The following is a 17461-nucleotide window of genomic DNA, read 5'->3' as shown; positions in this document are numbered from 1 at the left end:
TGAAAGGCGCCCAGAGTGATAGGTGCCTTTCTGTCCACATGAAGTTTTTCTAAATTCTGCTCTTTTGACTAGATCCTGGCCTCCTTGTTGACATAGGCATGGGCAGCAGTTTTGTAGGTCCACACCAGCTGATCCTAGAACAGGGGTAGGCAACCTAAGGCCTGTGGGCCAGATGCGGCCCAATCGCCTTCTAAATCTGGCCCACTGACGGTCTGGGAATCAGTGTGTTTTTACATGAGTAGAATGCGTGCTTTTATTTAAAATGCATCTCTGGGTTATTTCTGGGACATAGGAATTCATTCATATATATTTTAAAAAATATAGTCCGGCCGCCCACAAGGTCTGAGGGATGGTGGACCGGCCTACGGCTGAAAAAGGTTGCTGACCCCGTCCTAGAACATCCAAACAGAGGCCATGAATCACTCCTCCAGGTGTGCTCCTCAGGTAATGAGACTGGCATGTCATAAGAACAAATGTGGCTCCTGAAAACGTACTCCTGAAAAATGATGGGGGTGCAGTTAGCAGTGTAGCACCTCCTTCAACATAGGAGGTATAGAGCGCAGTATCCGTTCTTTCTGGGTGATCTAGTTCTGAAAGTTTCTGCAGCAACCTGGAGTGAAGTCTAGCGCATGGCACTGGATTGTAGGCGTTCACCGAAAGGCCTTGCAGATGAACCAGAAACATCAGATCCTCATGATACCTGCAGAGCAGGTCTTCTCCACGCTCTTGTCACGATATGAACCTTTCCAAGTCCAACACCACACCCCAGAGGGGGAGGTTCTATAGCAGACAAACCTTAGGTAATTATTCTGATGGCAATGTGGAGACATGCCTCTGAGAGGTCTACACATACCATCCAATCACCTTCTTTTAGTGCCTCTATGGTTGACCGTATTGTTTCAATTACAGTTTTTTTTTTTACCCATTTGTTTAGCTATCTGAAGTCTAGAATTGTGCAAGTGTCTCCATTCTTTTTGGCACCGATTGACGCGACTGAAGATGTTCCAGATCTCCCAGAAGAGGAGCAGAACCTAGGGCTCTGATGTCCAACAAGTGTGGAGTGGTCCATCAGTAAGCCTATGTTTTGCTGGATTTCTTGAATGAGGGGTTGGGACAAACTGATCCTGAGGTCAAATTGTATGGCATAACCTTTGGACACAGTCTCTATCACTCACCTCTCTGTTGTTATGTGGGACCAGAGATGGGCAAAGGACAGGAGCCACTGGGCCTTAAGACGCCCCCCTGTTGTAGTCATGCTGAGTTGGCCTTCTTGGCCCCTTTCTGGAACTTGGGGGACTGGAAAGGGCGAGTGGGCGAATCGTTGTCTCTGCCTGCCTCCCCCCAGCTGTGGAAAGAATGTCCTCCAGGCAAACTACAGCAGCACTATTTGCTTATTACACTTGAGGACTGCTGCACAGAGAAAACAGTAAGGTTATGTTTGTTGTCTAGGTTTGCTTGCCAAAAGATAAAAAAGCACGTGCAACCAAGACAAGGGAAGAATATGACACAACATGCAGAGTAACCACACTCTGGTCTATAGGGTCAAAGATACCTTCCAACGTCGTCATCCTTGTGAAGAGGATTTGCAATACTACACACAGAAGTGTGGCCAGCTGCTCAGCCACTGGACGTACGGACCTTTGGCACAGTTTGAAGGTTGAAAACCTCAAATGAAAAATAAGCACACAACTTCCATACTGTTCAGAGAAGGGTGACTAGGCAAATCGGAAATGTTTGAGACTGATAAAGTGTTTGTGTTCCAATGTCCCATGTGCCAATGCTGGGCAGAGGTCTTCCAGTGTGATGATTTGGCCAGACCTGAGTCATGGAAACTGGGATTTCCAGTCAGGAAACTCACAGGGAGGCCTCAAGTTTACTTACCACACTTTGCAAGGATAACACAGGATGCTATTTATGCTGTCTTGAACTCCCTTAAGGAACAGTAAGATACAAGCATGATTTGTTATTGTTCAGTCGTTCAGTCGTGTCCGACTCTTCGTGACCCCATGGACCAGAGCATGCCAGGCACACCTATCCTTCACTGCCTCTCGCAGTTTGGCCAAACTCATGTTAGTAGCTTCGAGAACACTGTCCAACCATCTCATCCTCTGTCGTCCCCTTCTCCTTGTGCCCTCCATCTTTCCCAACATCAGGGTCTTTTCTAGAGAGTCTTCTCTTCTCATGAGGTGGCCAAAGTACTGGAACCTCAACTTCAGGATCTGTCCTTCTAGTGAGCACTCAGGGCTGATTTCTTTGAGAATGGATAGGTTTGATCTTCTTGCAGTCCATGGGACTCTCAAGAGTCTCCTCCAGCACCATAATTCAAAAGCATCAATTCTTCGGCAATCAGCCTTCTTGATGGTCCAGCTCTCACTTCCATACATTACTACTGGGAAAACCATAGCTTTAACTATACGGACCTTTGTCGGCAAGGTGATGTCTTTGCTTTTTAAGATGCTGTCTAGGTTTGTCATTGCTTTTCTCCCAAGAAGCAGGCATCTTCTAATTTCGTGACTGCTGTCACCATCTGCAGTGATCATGGAACCCAAGAAAGTGAAATCTCTCACTGCCTCCATTTCTTCCCCTTCTATTTGCCAGGAGGTGATGATAGGTAAGATAAATACTAGCTTTGCTTTTTGAGAAAAGCTCCCCTCTGGGAAAAAGTAAAGAATAGGATTTTGGAGAGGATGAACAAACAAAATGTCTTTAAGGAAAAGCAGCCCTAATCAACAGCAGGTGACATCATTTGCAGACTCAGGTGGCCCATAAAAGATATTGACATCCCACATTTATTTTGACAGCTTGAGGACTAGCCAGATATGGCGACACTTTTTTTTAAATCTCATGCTTCAAACTCCCCACTTGTGTTTTTTTTTTGGTTTTTTTTTTTTTTTAAATCAGCGCAAACAGAAGTGCTGCAGTGGGGGAAGAAAAGTGCTTACTCCTCTGGCGGGCCTGAACTGGATCAGGGCCCCATACTGCTTGTACAGTATTGTTTTTCTAGATAACACTAAAATATAGACAGAGAACAATATTTGTGGTCACCATACAGTGTAAGCTCAATGGCCAGTCATATGGATATTCAATCCGTACCTCTATTCAGCAACTTAAGGTGTCCTTCGCCAGTTGCCCATTTGGTTGCTTAGGGTTTTTTTTTTTTTTGGTTACAACATATGAAATAAAGCAATGTCATATTATAAAAGAACACAGATCATTTCTGTGTCTCTAATGTATGTCCTTAGTTACTTTTTTTCTTTTTTCTTAAAAGGATATAGATTCCCTATCTGAAAATACCAATGGTTGATTGTGGACTTGGCATATTATTTGTAGAACCTATGATGTGCTGTCACTACTCAAAACATTAGCGATTCTTTGCGCAGAGGATTTTCTGTGACAAACAAAAGAGAACAACAGTCACACCTGCCGTTGTGCTGGTTTCTTTTTGGTCAGTAGTCTTCAAATTCTGTTTGGCTAGGCACCTCTATCACATGTGGAAGAATATACCTCTCTGCACAGCTACTCAGACATTGCAAGTTTACTGAGCTGCACACCATGACATCAAGACCTATGGAGACAAGTACCACCTCTGTACTATTTTAAAGGAATTTCCCGATTCTTACCACACCAACCTAAGTGTCATGGGCTGGCTGCGTCAGGATAATGCAGACAGGAGTGTCTGCAGATCACCCAGGGGAGGGTTCCAGCAGGATGTGATGGGCCTTTGCTGGGATTGGGACAGCCTGATAGTGAGGATAGGGTTGGGGGGGGGTCCCCTCAACCTGCTTTCTTTTCTCATCCATCTCCATGATGAGAGTTGCGAGTCCTGTCACCTCTGCAGCTGTGCTACACTGTCCACCCTGATGCTGTCAAGACACTAGGACAGGCATCCCCAACCTGTGGCCCTCCAGATATTTTGGCCTACAACTCCCATGATCCCTAGCTAACTGGACTAGTGGTCAGGGATGATGGGAATTGTAGGGCCGAAGGTTGGAGATGCCTGCACTAGGAGCAGCTTAGGGATACCCAAGAACAACACTGTTTCCTCAGTCTTTAATATACCGGTAGGATAACTTGCTTATACACTGTCAGCCTATTTTTCAATTTGACATCTACTCTGACCTCTAGAAGAAGATTTAAGCAATGTTGTTGCCAAGAAAGCCCCCCTTCCAAACTTATGTGTCTGTGAATGGGGCAGGGGTCTTAATCACATTATCCATCTTTATTCTCTTAAAAGTCACACACTTTAAAAATAATAATCATGTGTCAACCTTTATTTGCCAATAAAATATTGCAACTTTTATTCAAAACAAAATGCAAATTGGCAAAAAATCTTTGTGGAACGACAGGCAGAGGCACCTCCTCCAAAGGCCCCTATTTACATCAAGTTAACACTGTTTGCAGTTCACAGTCAGGCAATAGTGAAAATTTAAATTAGAAAAAAAACAACCAAATATATTACAACAATAAAAAAACAGAAACAACAATTAACAACACTAGTAGTGTGGATTTGCGTGTGATCAGCATATTTTCAATTTCACCCATTTCTCTCCTCAGTGACTTCAACTATTAATCCAACTAACAGAGTGCTCGAGTTGAGTAGAATCCTTAACCATCTCTCCCCCCCACCCTTCCCTTCCCTCCCACCCTGGAAGCCTGACTCTTGCACAACACACACACAGGTCCGTTTTCCTTAGGCAACTGCAGAGAAATTAGGCATTCCTTCTGGAATATGGAAAAGGCCACCGTTTCATCCCACGAGTATTACTTTAAAAACTAGCTGTGCAGAGTCCGTTGCGTACAGAACTGAATTGTGAATGGGTGGCAGAAAGTGGTAGTCTCTGAGCATGCTCGATACTTAAGTCGGCGTGGACATTTCTGAAGCCAAGCTTTGAAAAACCATCGCTGCTAGCTGCTCTGGGCCTCTGTCCTCCCAGGTGGAGCCATTAGGAGTCTATTTGGTCAGTCCGGTTACTGCTAAGGGCCACTTTATATATACTACAGTACTCTGCAAAACCAAGGACTGTACCACTGGGATCACAGGGAGGGGGAGCTCCACACACTCTTCCATATAAAAGGGAAAGAAAAATGGCATGTCAGAAAGGACAGCATGAACCCATTTCTCCAAAATACTAGTTTTGTCTGTTTACAAAGTTATTAATCTGTGACCCCCCCCCCCCCGTGAATCCTGAAGTGGTATAGAATTGGAGCAGAATTACCATTAGAGTCTATTATTTGTGTGAAATGGTCCACGTTACTGCAGCAGCAACTTGCTTTTTCACACCGGGCGAAGGGTATATAATTAAAGGCTTTTTTTGTTTTTGGCAAACACGCAGTAAGAATTGTGAAAAGGGGAGCAAGGATTTAACCACCACTGATGCCACTGTTCAGCCAACTTTGGAGACTGCGCAAACCCTGCCTGCTTGCCAGGAAATCACCTGTTTGGAATGCTTTGCAAGCTTAGTGCTTGACAACCTACTACGGACAGGAGGTTTTTAGAAATCTCTGAACTCAACACTTATGAAACAGTCCACAGGAAGAGCGCATATGTCATAACATGCCGGTGCACGTGGAAACCTTCTTAGAGAACATGTACAGTATCTACAATCTTGCTATAAAACCAGCAACATCAGGCAAAGTACTCCTGCAAGCTCCAGTCCTTAGTTGGCAAGGAGGAATATGGTTCTCCCTATTCTACATGTCCACAGGCTCAAAAATCTTCCCTGCTTGGCTGGGGCCTCCTGTGCTTAGATGCCTGCTTAGATACCAGCCATGGGTCGGTTGGTTTGTCTTCATGTTGCAATCTTGCATTGTGTTTTGTGGGTACAGGGAGTTTGATTTATGGACCAAAGCTCAGTGCCAGAATTATTATTTTTTTAAAAAGCCACATGGGTGCAGCAGCCTCCCTCTTCAATTACTGTCATCAAAAGTGCAGCAAAGTCTATTTTCAACTGGATACGAATTGTGCAAGAAACTTCTTGAATTTGGATACCGATTCACTCCTTACAATTCCAAGGGAAACTGGCCACCAGGATCGTTGCAAGAAGTTATAATTAAAAACAAAACAAAACAGAAATCTGTGAATGCTGCGATTACCACCGCTGCCCTACAACTGCAAACTCTGAAGTCAATAGGGAAGCGGTCCGGGTATACAAGACACCCACATGTTGTAGTGTTACAGCGACCAGGAGCAGTTTTCTCAGAGGGATCCCAGAAATGCTATGCTGTGATTTTCTCTCCTCCCGCACCCCCAAGGGAAGAAGGAGCAAAGAACAGGTCACTATTTCCTTTCTCCAACAAGGGCCTCATACTTCTTCATGTGCTTTTAGCAGGGTCATTCATGCTGCATGCGCCATCTTTCCTTCCCAACTGTCCTCACAGTATTTGAGCCATTAAATTATAATGCACCCATCTACCAAAGCCGCAACTGGAAGATAACCAAGAACCAACCCAAGCAAAGTTCAAAGAGGTGGGGAAAGAAGACACAACTAGTTTTTGGGAAAGGCTTGAGGAAAAAAAAATGTACGGAGGTTAACATTTAACCCTAATCTTTTTCTACACCGAATTGCTCCGATGTGGATTATTCGGAGGCATTCGACACCACTGGTCAGCCCTCACTCGCACCCACCAAAAGAGTTTGTGGCTGGAAGGAAAATAACTGTAGCAGCTAACCCCAGGGCCATTTCAGGACAAGTTTATTTCTGGAAAGCTGAAGTAGCAATCGGACAGGTGTGTGGGGTTTTCACTCAAAATGGACAGGAGCCACTCGGAGCTCTCCCAAAGAGCTATTGTCCCCCCCAACTCCTGCAGCAGCAACAAAACTCACAGGGGAAGAAAGAAAACAATCAGAATGAAGAATCAGGCATCAAGGTTGATTTTAAAACAAGCCAACCCCCAAATAAAGGTAAGACAAGGTTGGAGTCCCTGTGCTATTGTTTGCACATGAACTGTGGGTAACATATAACTGCAGCCATCTACAAGTGTAACAGGATTCTTGTCATGCAACGGGATTTCTCCTTTCTGTCCTCCCACTGTGTCCCCCAAACCTGCTCCAGAGAATCCCTCAGCCATCTAGATCAGATTCCAGGTTCATTTGTGAGACACCTGCTGATCAATGCATCTCTGGGTTATTTGTGGGGCCTGCCTGGTGTTTTTACAGGAGTAGAATGTGTGCTTTAATTTAAAATGGATCTCTGGGTTATTTGTGGGGCATAGGAATTCATTCATATATTTTTTTTCAAAATATAGTCCGGCCCTCCACAAGGTCTGAGGGACAGTGGACCGGCCCCCTGCTGAAAAAGTTTGCTGACCCCTGATGTAGATCATTCTCTACTCAAGAGTTTGGCCTGGGCCTGCAGACAACCCTGCCAACAAGAAGCGGGGGGGGGGGGGGGGTGCAACAGTGCTCCTACTTTCTGTTATCCGACTCTCTAAAATTAACACATACTGACTGTGGTTTGGTTTGGAGCAGAACATTTTGGGTCCACCCCCTTCAAAAACTGCCTATGCAAAGGTTAAACAACACCCGGAATGAAATTTTGCTAGGTTGTCCCTACTTCAACACACAGAGGTATCTGAAAACCAGGCTATGTATTACTCATCAACTAAAAAAATGTCACATTTAAGCCATGCCCTGGCTGCTAAGAATCCTGAAACTTCTCAAGACAGGCAGGCTAGGTAGTGTTTTCTACAAGAAATTCAATGGAGATTGATTGATTTGGAGAGCTGAGGGTCCCTTCAGGGTTCTCTTCTACAAAATGCTGCGCCACTAGGGATGGATACACAGGCTTGCACAGTCCAGCGGCTTAGAATTAAAAGGTTTCACCACTCTGCTCAACATTCTGGCTTCCGCATGTCCCTGGTTCTGATGCAGCACCGGGGTGTGATTATGGCAGGATGGAAGCAGATGATACCTGGGGCCGAGGAGTCACCATGGGCAGCAGCAATAAATGGAAAGGAGCTTGGAGCAGGTGATGGGTACTGACAGCTGTGCCTATGCCAAAGGAAACAAAGGCCACTGGACCTCTGAGGAATGCTACAAAAAGGCGACCAGAGCAGGCATTAACAGTAGGCCCCCGGGCACTGGATCGCCGGCTAGTTTTGGCAGAACAGAGACAAACTGGAATGGGTTCAGAGGATGGCAGTGAAGATGGCTGGGGTATGGAAAAGATGTCCAAAGAGGAAAGGTTAAGGAAACAGGGTGCGTTTAGCCTGACAAAGAGAAGGCTAAGGTGGAATATTGTATGACTCCGCAAATACCTAAAGGTTTTCTAGAAAAAGAGGTGCCAGAGCTCACCATGAACTTCTCCTTTGTTCTCTTAAGAGTGACAATGGTGCCCACTTGAGAGGAGCCGGTGAGCTCCGGCTGGGGGAAAAAAAAGCCCTGCCTAAAGGGCTGTCACACAGAAGAGGGCAAAGACTTGCTGTCTGTTGCCCAAGAGGGCAAGGCTTAGTTACAGGAGGGGAGACTTAGGCTGAACGTCAGAAGAAGCTCCTTTAATAGGACAGGCTGGCAATGGGACCAGTTACCTAGGGGGATGGCAAGACTCTCAGGCCCTGGAGGTTTCTAAGCAGAGGCTGGACAGTCATTGCATTGGCAATGGTGGTATACAAGGCTCCCTCCAAATCTTATGATGCAATGAACCACTGGTTTCCTTTCTCCTTTGGTCATTTATCTCTGCTTAGCGCTAGCTTCTCCTTCCCAACTGCCGGGTGGGGAGGAGAGGGGTGCCATTAAGGAAAGAGATCAGCAGAGAATCAAGGAGGAGAAGCCTGCCTACATTCTTCTGCTTTCCTGTGTGCTTGCCGAAGTCTTTCTCTGCCTGCATCTGCAGAATCCTTCAATATTCTCAGCAAATCAGAACCTGGTTTATTCACGGCAACTTTGCATTTGATGAATGTAATGTCTAGCCAGGCTCTTCACCCACATTTGATTTATTCAGTCCAGACTATGAAGCAAACTGGTTCCCTTCACCTTTCCATTGCCATGCACTCATTGGAGCAGCAAAGGCCATTTGTCAGAGTTCATTGCCTATCTAGTTCTAGACTAAACCATGGGAGAAGTTGCTTTTTATGTGGTGGTGGTGGTTGTTGAGTTAGTGCAGCCAATGGAAAAGGAGTCAAAATCAGAGTTTTGGAGAGAAAGGCCCAACGAGCGGCAAATTTGCACCCTTCCACCATCACCGGAGGTTCAATATAAAACAAACAGCATAGCAATGCAATTCCAACTCTCAAGCTTGTAAAAGGAAAACTGCCACATTTTAAAAAGATTAAGGTGCAAAACAAACCAGACCCTGATTTTTTATTTTATTTAAGACCAATGCTGCTAACAAATGATGGGAAGATCCTGTGCTGGATTTTCTTGTGGGGCAGAAGGGGCATGCAAGTCGCCAGCAAGAACTACATGCCTTCCCTCCTTTGCGAAATACCTTCTGGGGGCACAAGAATGTGCTGTACTCATTTGCTGGATTTCTGAGAGCCGGAATTCTTCCCAAGATATACACCTTCAATTTCTCTCAAAGCCTCAGCCCAGCAACTTCAGCAATGACATAATAATAGATGTGTGAGAGAAGCGTTTCTATGTGTTATATCAGTTAACAGGTTTCATGTTCTTGTGTTTATAAGAGAGATGTCACAGGAATAGCAGCATACTGCAGACCTTAACCATACTACAACGGCTAAGTCCAGCAGGTGGATAACACCTGCATATCAAGACAATCTGGGAATTTTCTAGGACAGGAAAGAACAGCAGAAGACAGAAACCAAGGCCTGGTTTACATTATGTGGCATCGACTGTCTGCATGATGGCATGGGCATTCCCCCAACCCAACCGTACCAGTAGTGCCCAATCCATATGGATGTCCAATGCTTCCTGCTCAAAAAAAAAAAAGGGATAGCCGGAAAAAGGGCATCGCAAGCTTGTGATGCCATCTACAGGAAGGACAACGGCATGCAAACTCCTCCACCATCCTCACCCTGATCTCAACTGAACCCCAAATTTGCTAAGATCTTTCACACTTCTTACTTTACGGCCCCTTCTTCCCTTCCTCCCAGACACTAAACTCAATTTTACCCTCTTGGATCCCTCCGCCCCATTACGCTACACATTCAGGGCATTTCTAGGAAAACCAAACAGTATCTTGGAATTCTGAATAGGGCAAAGGTCCTATATTTCAATATGGATGGTAAAGTAATTACTCCGACTAGGTACTGCCAAAAGAGCCCATTTGTAATTCTAACAGGAGACATCATGACCTCAGGTTTCTGGTTCCCTCAAAAAAGTAGCTGGATTCGGGTAAGCATATTTTTTTATATAAAAAAAGGAATGTAGAGAGCAACAGCAGCATTCTGCAGTGTCTTTAATCCAGGGTGGCCCCTCAAGGTTTATCGAAGGAGAGGGGGCCAATGTTGTATCAACATTTAAAAACAGACATTACAGCTTTTGGACACATGCTGGCAAACTTGTGCTACAGCCCAAACTACTCAAGTGAGTGCCAGGTTAGATACCCATGCTACACTACCAAGGGTGATGACAGCCAGTTTGAGTGCATGCAAGTGAGAGTGAGTGAGTGAGTGAGAGAGACTGATCCAGTGGCAAGTCAGCTCAACCATCATGGAAGAAGCTGTGAAGGACTGGATGTGTGGATAGTAAAATATGTGAGAAGGATGACAAAAAAAGGGATGTGTTTCTTATATCGGGTAGTTTTTTTTTTGTTTTGCAACCCTTACTACAGCAGCAAAATGCACTGTGGAAGTTATGCCAGGTGAGCTACTGCACCACTTCCAGCAGCTCCACAGACCTTCCCCCAAAATAAATCCTCTCCCTCTCGGGAAGATCAGTCCACTTCAGTTCCAATGGAGCCTCTGAACCTTTCTCTCACAATCCCAGGAGGTCAAAACATGCAGTAGTGCAGAAAAGGATCCCACCCCGCCCCATCTCCAATAATTCTGGTCATCTGAACAACATTGTGGAGATCAGGCCCTTCCCAAAACCAAGGCCCTGTTCTTGATTCTCCTACCTTCTGGAAGGGGAATCGGAGAATAAGCTCGACTTTTGCAGAAGCATTTTCTGGCTAGGGCAAGTTCTTGAAATTCTGCCCTCCTCACTCAGCTGCAAACCGTCTGACCCCACCCCCACCCCCCCAAATGAAGCTTGGCTCCCCCCCTCCCCATCTGCCCCATGTACTGAGATGAACCTGTAAACATGAGAGCTCAGTGATTTGAGGTACTTCACATAAAACTCACTCAAGTATCAGTCTTTCCTTTCAAAAGTATCAAGGTAGGGGGGGGGGAAACACCAGAAGGTAGTCATCCTGACCCTTCTCCCTCCGCTCGGCGTAGACTTCTTTCCTCCTAACTGGGTGATTAAACAGTAGCTACCTCTGGACAACATCACTGATTTCTTGAACACAAGACAATAAGTTATTAAGTACAGGATTTGCTCCGGGCACGCTAGCAGCTGCTGAGGACACCTGCAGCTCCTGCAGGCTGAGCTCCAGTTTGCTCACAGCTTCCCGGAAGGCAAACTTGTTGCGCGTTTGCGGGATGCAGTCCACGTAGCCTGAGCAGTAATCCAACAGCTGGTGCCCTGTGTCCACCAAGTGGCTGTTTGTGGTGGGCTCCGCAATGGCACTCGAGAGGAGGTCTGCACACTCCAGCAGAGCCTCTTTGCTGATTTTGTCTGCGGAGATCCTCTCGGCTGTCTGTTTGGTCTTTCTCAGTGCTACTTTGGCTCCCGCTGTACCATTGGCCATTTTGGCAGGTGAGGTGGAAGACAATGGCAGAGGCACTTGAGGCGGGGGCATTACAGGCCTTCCGGCTTTTCCACCGCCAGGCGCCGCCGCCGCCACCTTTTTGCTGCCCTCGCTGGCTTCCTGCCCAGGCTGTACCAACGCCCCGTTATTCAACTCCTCTGTCACATCTGAGCAAGCGGGCGGCTGGTTTAGGAGCCTCGTGACTGGCGGCGGAGGTGGCGCGCACTTTGGTTTTATCCGCCTGGGCCTGTCGCCGGAAGCAGTGGCCTGGTGCTCAGATAAGAGCTTGAACCGATTCCCCTGAGAGTCTGTGCCAATCAACTGCACGTCTGCTGGCGTATGCTTCAGAGTGGGTGAGATGAGAACGGGCACTTTGTGGTTGTGGGTGACAGGAAGGGCTACCGCAGCCTTGGGTGGAGAAGGCCAGCCTGACTTCTCCTCGCCTTCTAAGGACCCTTGCCGCGCCCCACTGTTTTTCTCTTTGCTTTTGAGGCTCGCTGTGGCTGTTGGCCCCTGAGTGTCCTTTTCCGAAACGGCCGCATCTGCAGAAGGGGTCCTGAGGGGAACAGCCGTGGCACCTCTGGGCAGAAGTTTGGCTTTTGGTCTGTCTCTGGTCAGAGTGGGAACCTCTTCACACCTTTTAGGGAGCAGGTCGCTGGACTTGCTAGTGTTCTCCTCGGGCTGAGAGGAGGTGGAGACTGTCCTTTCCAGCTGGACTTTGGACCTGTGGCAATTTCGGGGAAGGGTCATGGCCATTCTCTCCTGCTCAGGGAGACCCGAGGACATGGAAGATGTGGAGTTGGACCGGGGGAAAGGCTTTGAGGCTTCCTCCCCACCGGTGGGCCTCCCGGCTCTTAAACCCAGGGTCTTTTTAATCAGCCGTGGTGTGAAGAAGCCTGTGATGCCTGACCACCCGCTGCCCGTGCTTGTGCCCCCACCGCTGCTCATGCTGCCGCTGCCGCCATCATCCCCATAGAAGTTCCGCTGGGTGAAGCCCCCAACGTAGCACTTAGATGAGCAAAGGTTTCCATCCTGCTGGGAGGGGGTAAAAGAAAACCCATCAATGTGTTGCAGAGGACCCACCGCTGAAAGGTTACCCGTCAGCTCGTACTTCTTGTGAGGCTGGTTCTCCATCTCGCGGAAAGAGCTGCTGCGCTTTGGAGGCGTAGGGGCATTTTTCTTCTTCATGAAAGAGCTAAAGAAGCCCCCCTTCCTGTCCCGGGTGAAGGTTGTCTCTCTGGTGTCTTCCAACAGGCCACTGGGTGACTTGTCTCTCTGCTTGCGAGGTAGTGCTGGGGATCCACTGGTCTGCTGTGTGCTTCTGATAAAACCTACAGAAAAGGAGAGAGAGCACACACTTTCCACCATGCTGTCAGGTATTTATGAAGCTTGGGATTCTGACTATACAAAGTTATGCAATGTACCATATCTACCATGTGTGCGCTTATTGCAAATAGTTGCTTACTAGCCGCAACTACACATGATTGAGCTTTCCTAGAATTAAAAGCATATATATTAATAGCTACAACCCCCTGAAACAAATCACAGTGCAAGAGGAGGATTTTTAGGTCCCCCCCCCCCATTACTTTCCCAATTAAAATAGTGTCTGCAAGCTATTTGTCCTTCAGGAGAGAAATGCTTACAGGTGTCTGTAAGATACCTATAATATCTCCTTAGCAGCACGGGGAGCTGTATCAGCGGCCCATCTGCTGAATGCAGGGCAGCCTCACCCCATCAAACTGCACCTGAGACTGCAAGGATGTTTCTCTAGGTGTTTCCAGATTATAACTTCCATAATCTGACCATTAGCATGCTGGTTGAAGCTGATGAGAGTTCAACAGCATATGGAGCGTTAGAGATTTTCTACTTCTGACTTAAGAGCTTCAGTGAGACTAGGAAGAGATTAAATTTGCTTTGTTCTCAGACATTCCAAGACATCTATGGAGCAGAATCAGTCCCTTTTCGCATAACAGAAATCGTGCTCTGGCGGCGCAGTGGCAGCAGGAGGTCCCATTCGCTAAAGTGGTGCTTCAGGTTAAGTACGCTTCAGGTTAAGAACGGACCTCCGGAACGAATTAAGTACTTAACCCGAGGTACCACTGTAATGAATTTCAGCTTTACCTACAAAGTGACGTATTCTTAGTTGCCCTCATTTGGAAGAAGTTTTCAAAACCGAGTGTTACAGCCTTTTCAGTTTTGTTGTAGGAAAAGCAAGAACTTCTTCCTGCATTACACTTGCAATTCAAGCTGCAAACTTAGCTTGCAATGACCTGCATCCTATTTTTGCCCGTGCTAATCCCAAATATGTTTTCTGACAAATTTAAGGGATTGCAGCCATGGGGTGTCGACTGAACGTTCACCCATTTTGCTCACTCTGGTATGGATTATTTGGGGGGGCGGGGAGACACAGCTATGAAGCTGGCTCAAACCAGCCACTCCTGTAGAAAGCTACAAATCTGTTTCCTTCTACCACAAAGGCGGAAGAAATAACTGATTCTGAGAAGAAGGGCAAAGTGCCTCCAGCTCAGGAGGCACTGCCCTACAGGAATATTAGAGAAATCACCTTTCTTTGAGACACTGCCCTACAGGAATATTAGAGAAATCACAACACTCAAAGCTTTTTGCTTACCAAGCATACCTGGTGCAGAGCTGGAAGCAGAATGCTCTACAACCTCCTGAACTCCTTCAATGTTCTCTTTGTTTTCCGCCTGTTTTTTCAAGGTCCTGGTCTTGGAAGGAAGCATGGGCAAACGAGGCAAATATGGAACTATGGATGAAGAAGATGCTGTCCTTCCAAGCTCTTCTGCCACTTCTGTAAGAAACGTCAGGGGAATAGTTGGAACAGAGAGCAGCAAAGGAAGAGGAAAGCAGATCTGGGTGCTAACGAGAGGCACTGGACAAGGGAAAAAGAAACATCACTGAGAGATTCTATGAAGAGAATGAATTCCAAGTATAGAGAGGGGTCAGTAGTTTAAATAAGCCACAGTTTCCCATATTCAGCTGTTAACAGGAAAATTATTTGGGTCACAAATGTGAGATGTTTTAAAGCTTCTCCCCCCCCCCCACACACAGAGGTGTGACCCTGAGGCTTACAGCTGCCCATCCTCACAACGCCAAACCACAACTTAAGAATCCATTTCTCAGTAAAAATCCAGAGGTCAATTTGAAGAAACTCCCCCAAAAGTTCTCAACTGCTAGAAAGGTGAGGGAAAACGTCGTGTGTTTTAAAAGTAAACATTTATAGAAAGTTGAACGATAAGGAAAAAGGATTCTCACCTTCATTGATGCTAGAATCATGGAACATAGTTTCAAAGGCTTGATGAGTCTCAGCAAATGAAGGCCTGTCTAGGGGATTCCATTTCCAGCCTAAAGCATGATAAAAGCAGAAAAAAGTTCTATGTCTTGGCAACATGGCAAGCAAAAGCAGAAGGAAAAAGCTTCTAAACTCCTCCTGGCCATATGGGACAAGCACATGATCCCAAGGTTTACTATGTTGCAATAAATTATGGTTTAGCATGACATGCAAATGAAGCCATGTTCTATAATACAGGATTTTACGATTCTGTGTTTGGTGACTTTTGCAAGCCCAAAACCCCTGAATCCTAATCCATTATTGGTCCCTAGGAACATCTCTAACTTGTATTATGAAAATTGGATTGTATTTGTTAAAATGTGATGAACCACCCTGAATTCAACATCTCTTGGCAATGGAAGAATATTTGATGGAAACAGGCTCCAACCTCCCTATTACTTGCTTGACTTAACATCTTAATCATATCGGCATCAAACAGCCTTTCCATTTGCTTCTGAAATGTTGTCTCCTGCTTGGTAAAGTAATACCAGACATAATACTGCACCTTACTGGACACAGTTAAGGTAAAGGAACCTCTGACCATTAATTCCATTAATTCCAGTCGCGGACGACTCTGGGGTTGCGGCGCTCATTTCACTTTACTGGCCGAGGAAGCAGGCGTACAGCTTCCGGGTCATGTGGTCAGCATGACTAAGCCGCTTTCTGGCGAACCAGAGCAGTGCACGGAAATGCCGTTTACCTTCCTGCCAGAGCGGTACCTATTTATCTACTTGCACTTTGATGTGCTTTCAAACTGCTAGGTTGGCAGGAGCAGGGACCGAGCAACGGTAGCTCACCCCGTCGTGGAGATTCGAACCGCCGACCTTCTGATCAGCAAGCCCTAGGCTCTGTGGTTTAACCCACAGCGCCACCCCGCGTCCCTGGACACAGTACTGTACACCTAAAAGGCAAGTTACTGGTGCCTCGGAATTTAGAGCGGTCTTGCCAGAGTCTTGGTACTCGGCAAGTTGAAAAATATGCAGAGGTCTGCATGCTTGGTTACAAAGAAATTTCATTTCTTGTTTGTGTTTAATTTATGAAAGTTGAAAAGAATATTGAGGAACGCCTGGTGTTTTTTGGGCAATTCCTCCCACCCTACTACAGTCCTTGCTGCGAAGGGGCTCCCAATCCTCCAGAGACCCTTTTTGGAGGGCTCAGAAAGTTGCTGTGAGGAGGAGGGCTCTCTGCTTCTATGGCCTTTTACGCAAGCAACTTTGGATCCAAACCCCATGGTTTGTGTCAGAATCCCCCCAAGAGTTTTCCCCTGTGTCACCACGAGGCAAATAAATTAATGGAAATCCCCTAGATTATATTTCATACAACACTGATGCTGTTGTATTAAGTGACATGGGGTCTCCACAAACCCCTATGCGGAAGTTTGTGTCAATGGACCTGTCTCTTGCTTCTGTTGATTTTTTACATAAGATGTCAGCTGGTAACAATTCTCTTGCTTTGTGGACAAGAAATTGGTTGCATGCTAACAGACTTCCTCCCAGTTCTATATGCAATCTGTTTGTTATGGCAAGCCAGCAGGACTCCCCGTCCTCCTGCATGTTCTCACAATGTCTCCAATCTACGCTTTGTTACTAAAAGTAAAGATAAGAATGCTGTACTCACATGCTCTCATGAGTTCGTAGACTTTTGGGGGGCAACCTTCAGGTTGTTCCATCCGGTAGCCTTTCTCCAGTAGATCATAAACCTGAGAGAGGTCAATGCCAGGGTAAGGTGACATTCCATAGGTGGCAATCTCCCACAACAAGACTCCAAAGGCTGCAAGTTAAACAAAGTCATTTTCAACCTGATATTCCTTTCATTTCATAGAATTGTAGAGTTGGGAGGGATCCCAAGGGTCATCTAGTCCAACCCCCCTGCAATGCAGGAATCTCAACTAAAGCATCCATGACAGATGACCATCCAACCTCTGCTTAAATACCTCCAAGGAAGGACAGTTCATGACCATTAACCGGTATTTCCTAAACTGTGGCGGGAGGCAGCTTCTTTAGAACTGCTACTTATAAAGTAGAGGGAAATTGCATGCCGAGGAAAGTTTGTAGGATTTGGGGCTGTTGTTCTTTGATGTGGCAATCTAAATTAACCGGAGTAGGTTCTTAAGCCTCTAATTCAGGTTATATTGCAGGGACAGTCACAAAGTAATTTTAACTGGCCACTGGCAGACAGATTTTAATCAAAATGTGGCAGAAAGCTTTCCCACCCATAAGAAAAATTATGTTTATGATTTTTAAGAGATAAGAGGTACTTCAATGTTACAATGTTCTTTGTGACAGCCCCAGCTACCCCACTGGCTTGTGCTCCATAAGTGAAAAGGTATTACCTTTAGGTGGTGTCAACAGTTCTCTAC

At 46.2% G+C, this 17461-nt stretch overlaps 1 protein-coding gene across 6 annotated transcripts in view; it reads right to left on the bottom strand.

Moving 5' to 3' along the window:
- Positions 1-10338: 10338 nt before the first annotated feature.
- ABL2 (ABL proto-oncogene 2, non-receptor tyrosine kinase) overlaps positions 10339-17461 on the bottom strand; it is a 48131-nt gene continuing 41008 nt past the window's right edge. For 2 of the 6 annotated variants that reach the window (XM_033151289.1, XM_033151293.1), the window contains exons 8-11: positions 16720-16872; positions 15027-15116; positions 14380-14643; positions 10339-13081 (exon numbers count right to left, since the gene is read on the bottom strand). In XM_033151289.1, the coding sequence (XP_033007180.1) occupies positions 11373-13081; positions 14380-14643; positions 15027-15116; positions 16720-16872 (2216 nt within the window). In that variant the 3' untranslated portion in view covers positions 10339-11372. The remainder of the gene's footprint in view (positions 13082-14379; positions 14644-15026; positions 15117-16719; positions 16873-17461) is intronic. The other 4 variants (XM_033151292.1, XM_033151294.1, XM_033151290.1 and 1 more) reach the window with 3 other exon arrangements.

Source organism: Lacerta agilis, chromosome 6 (assembly GCF_009819535.1).
Source record: "Lacerta agilis isolate rLacAgi1 chromosome 6, rLacAgi1.pri, whole genome shotgun sequence".
Lineage (NCBI taxonomy): Eukaryota > Metazoa > Chordata > Lepidosauria > Squamata > Lacertidae > Lacerta > Lacerta agilis.
Note: the sequence above shows the minus strand (reverse complement) of the source record. Positions and strands in the feature narration are given on the sequence as shown.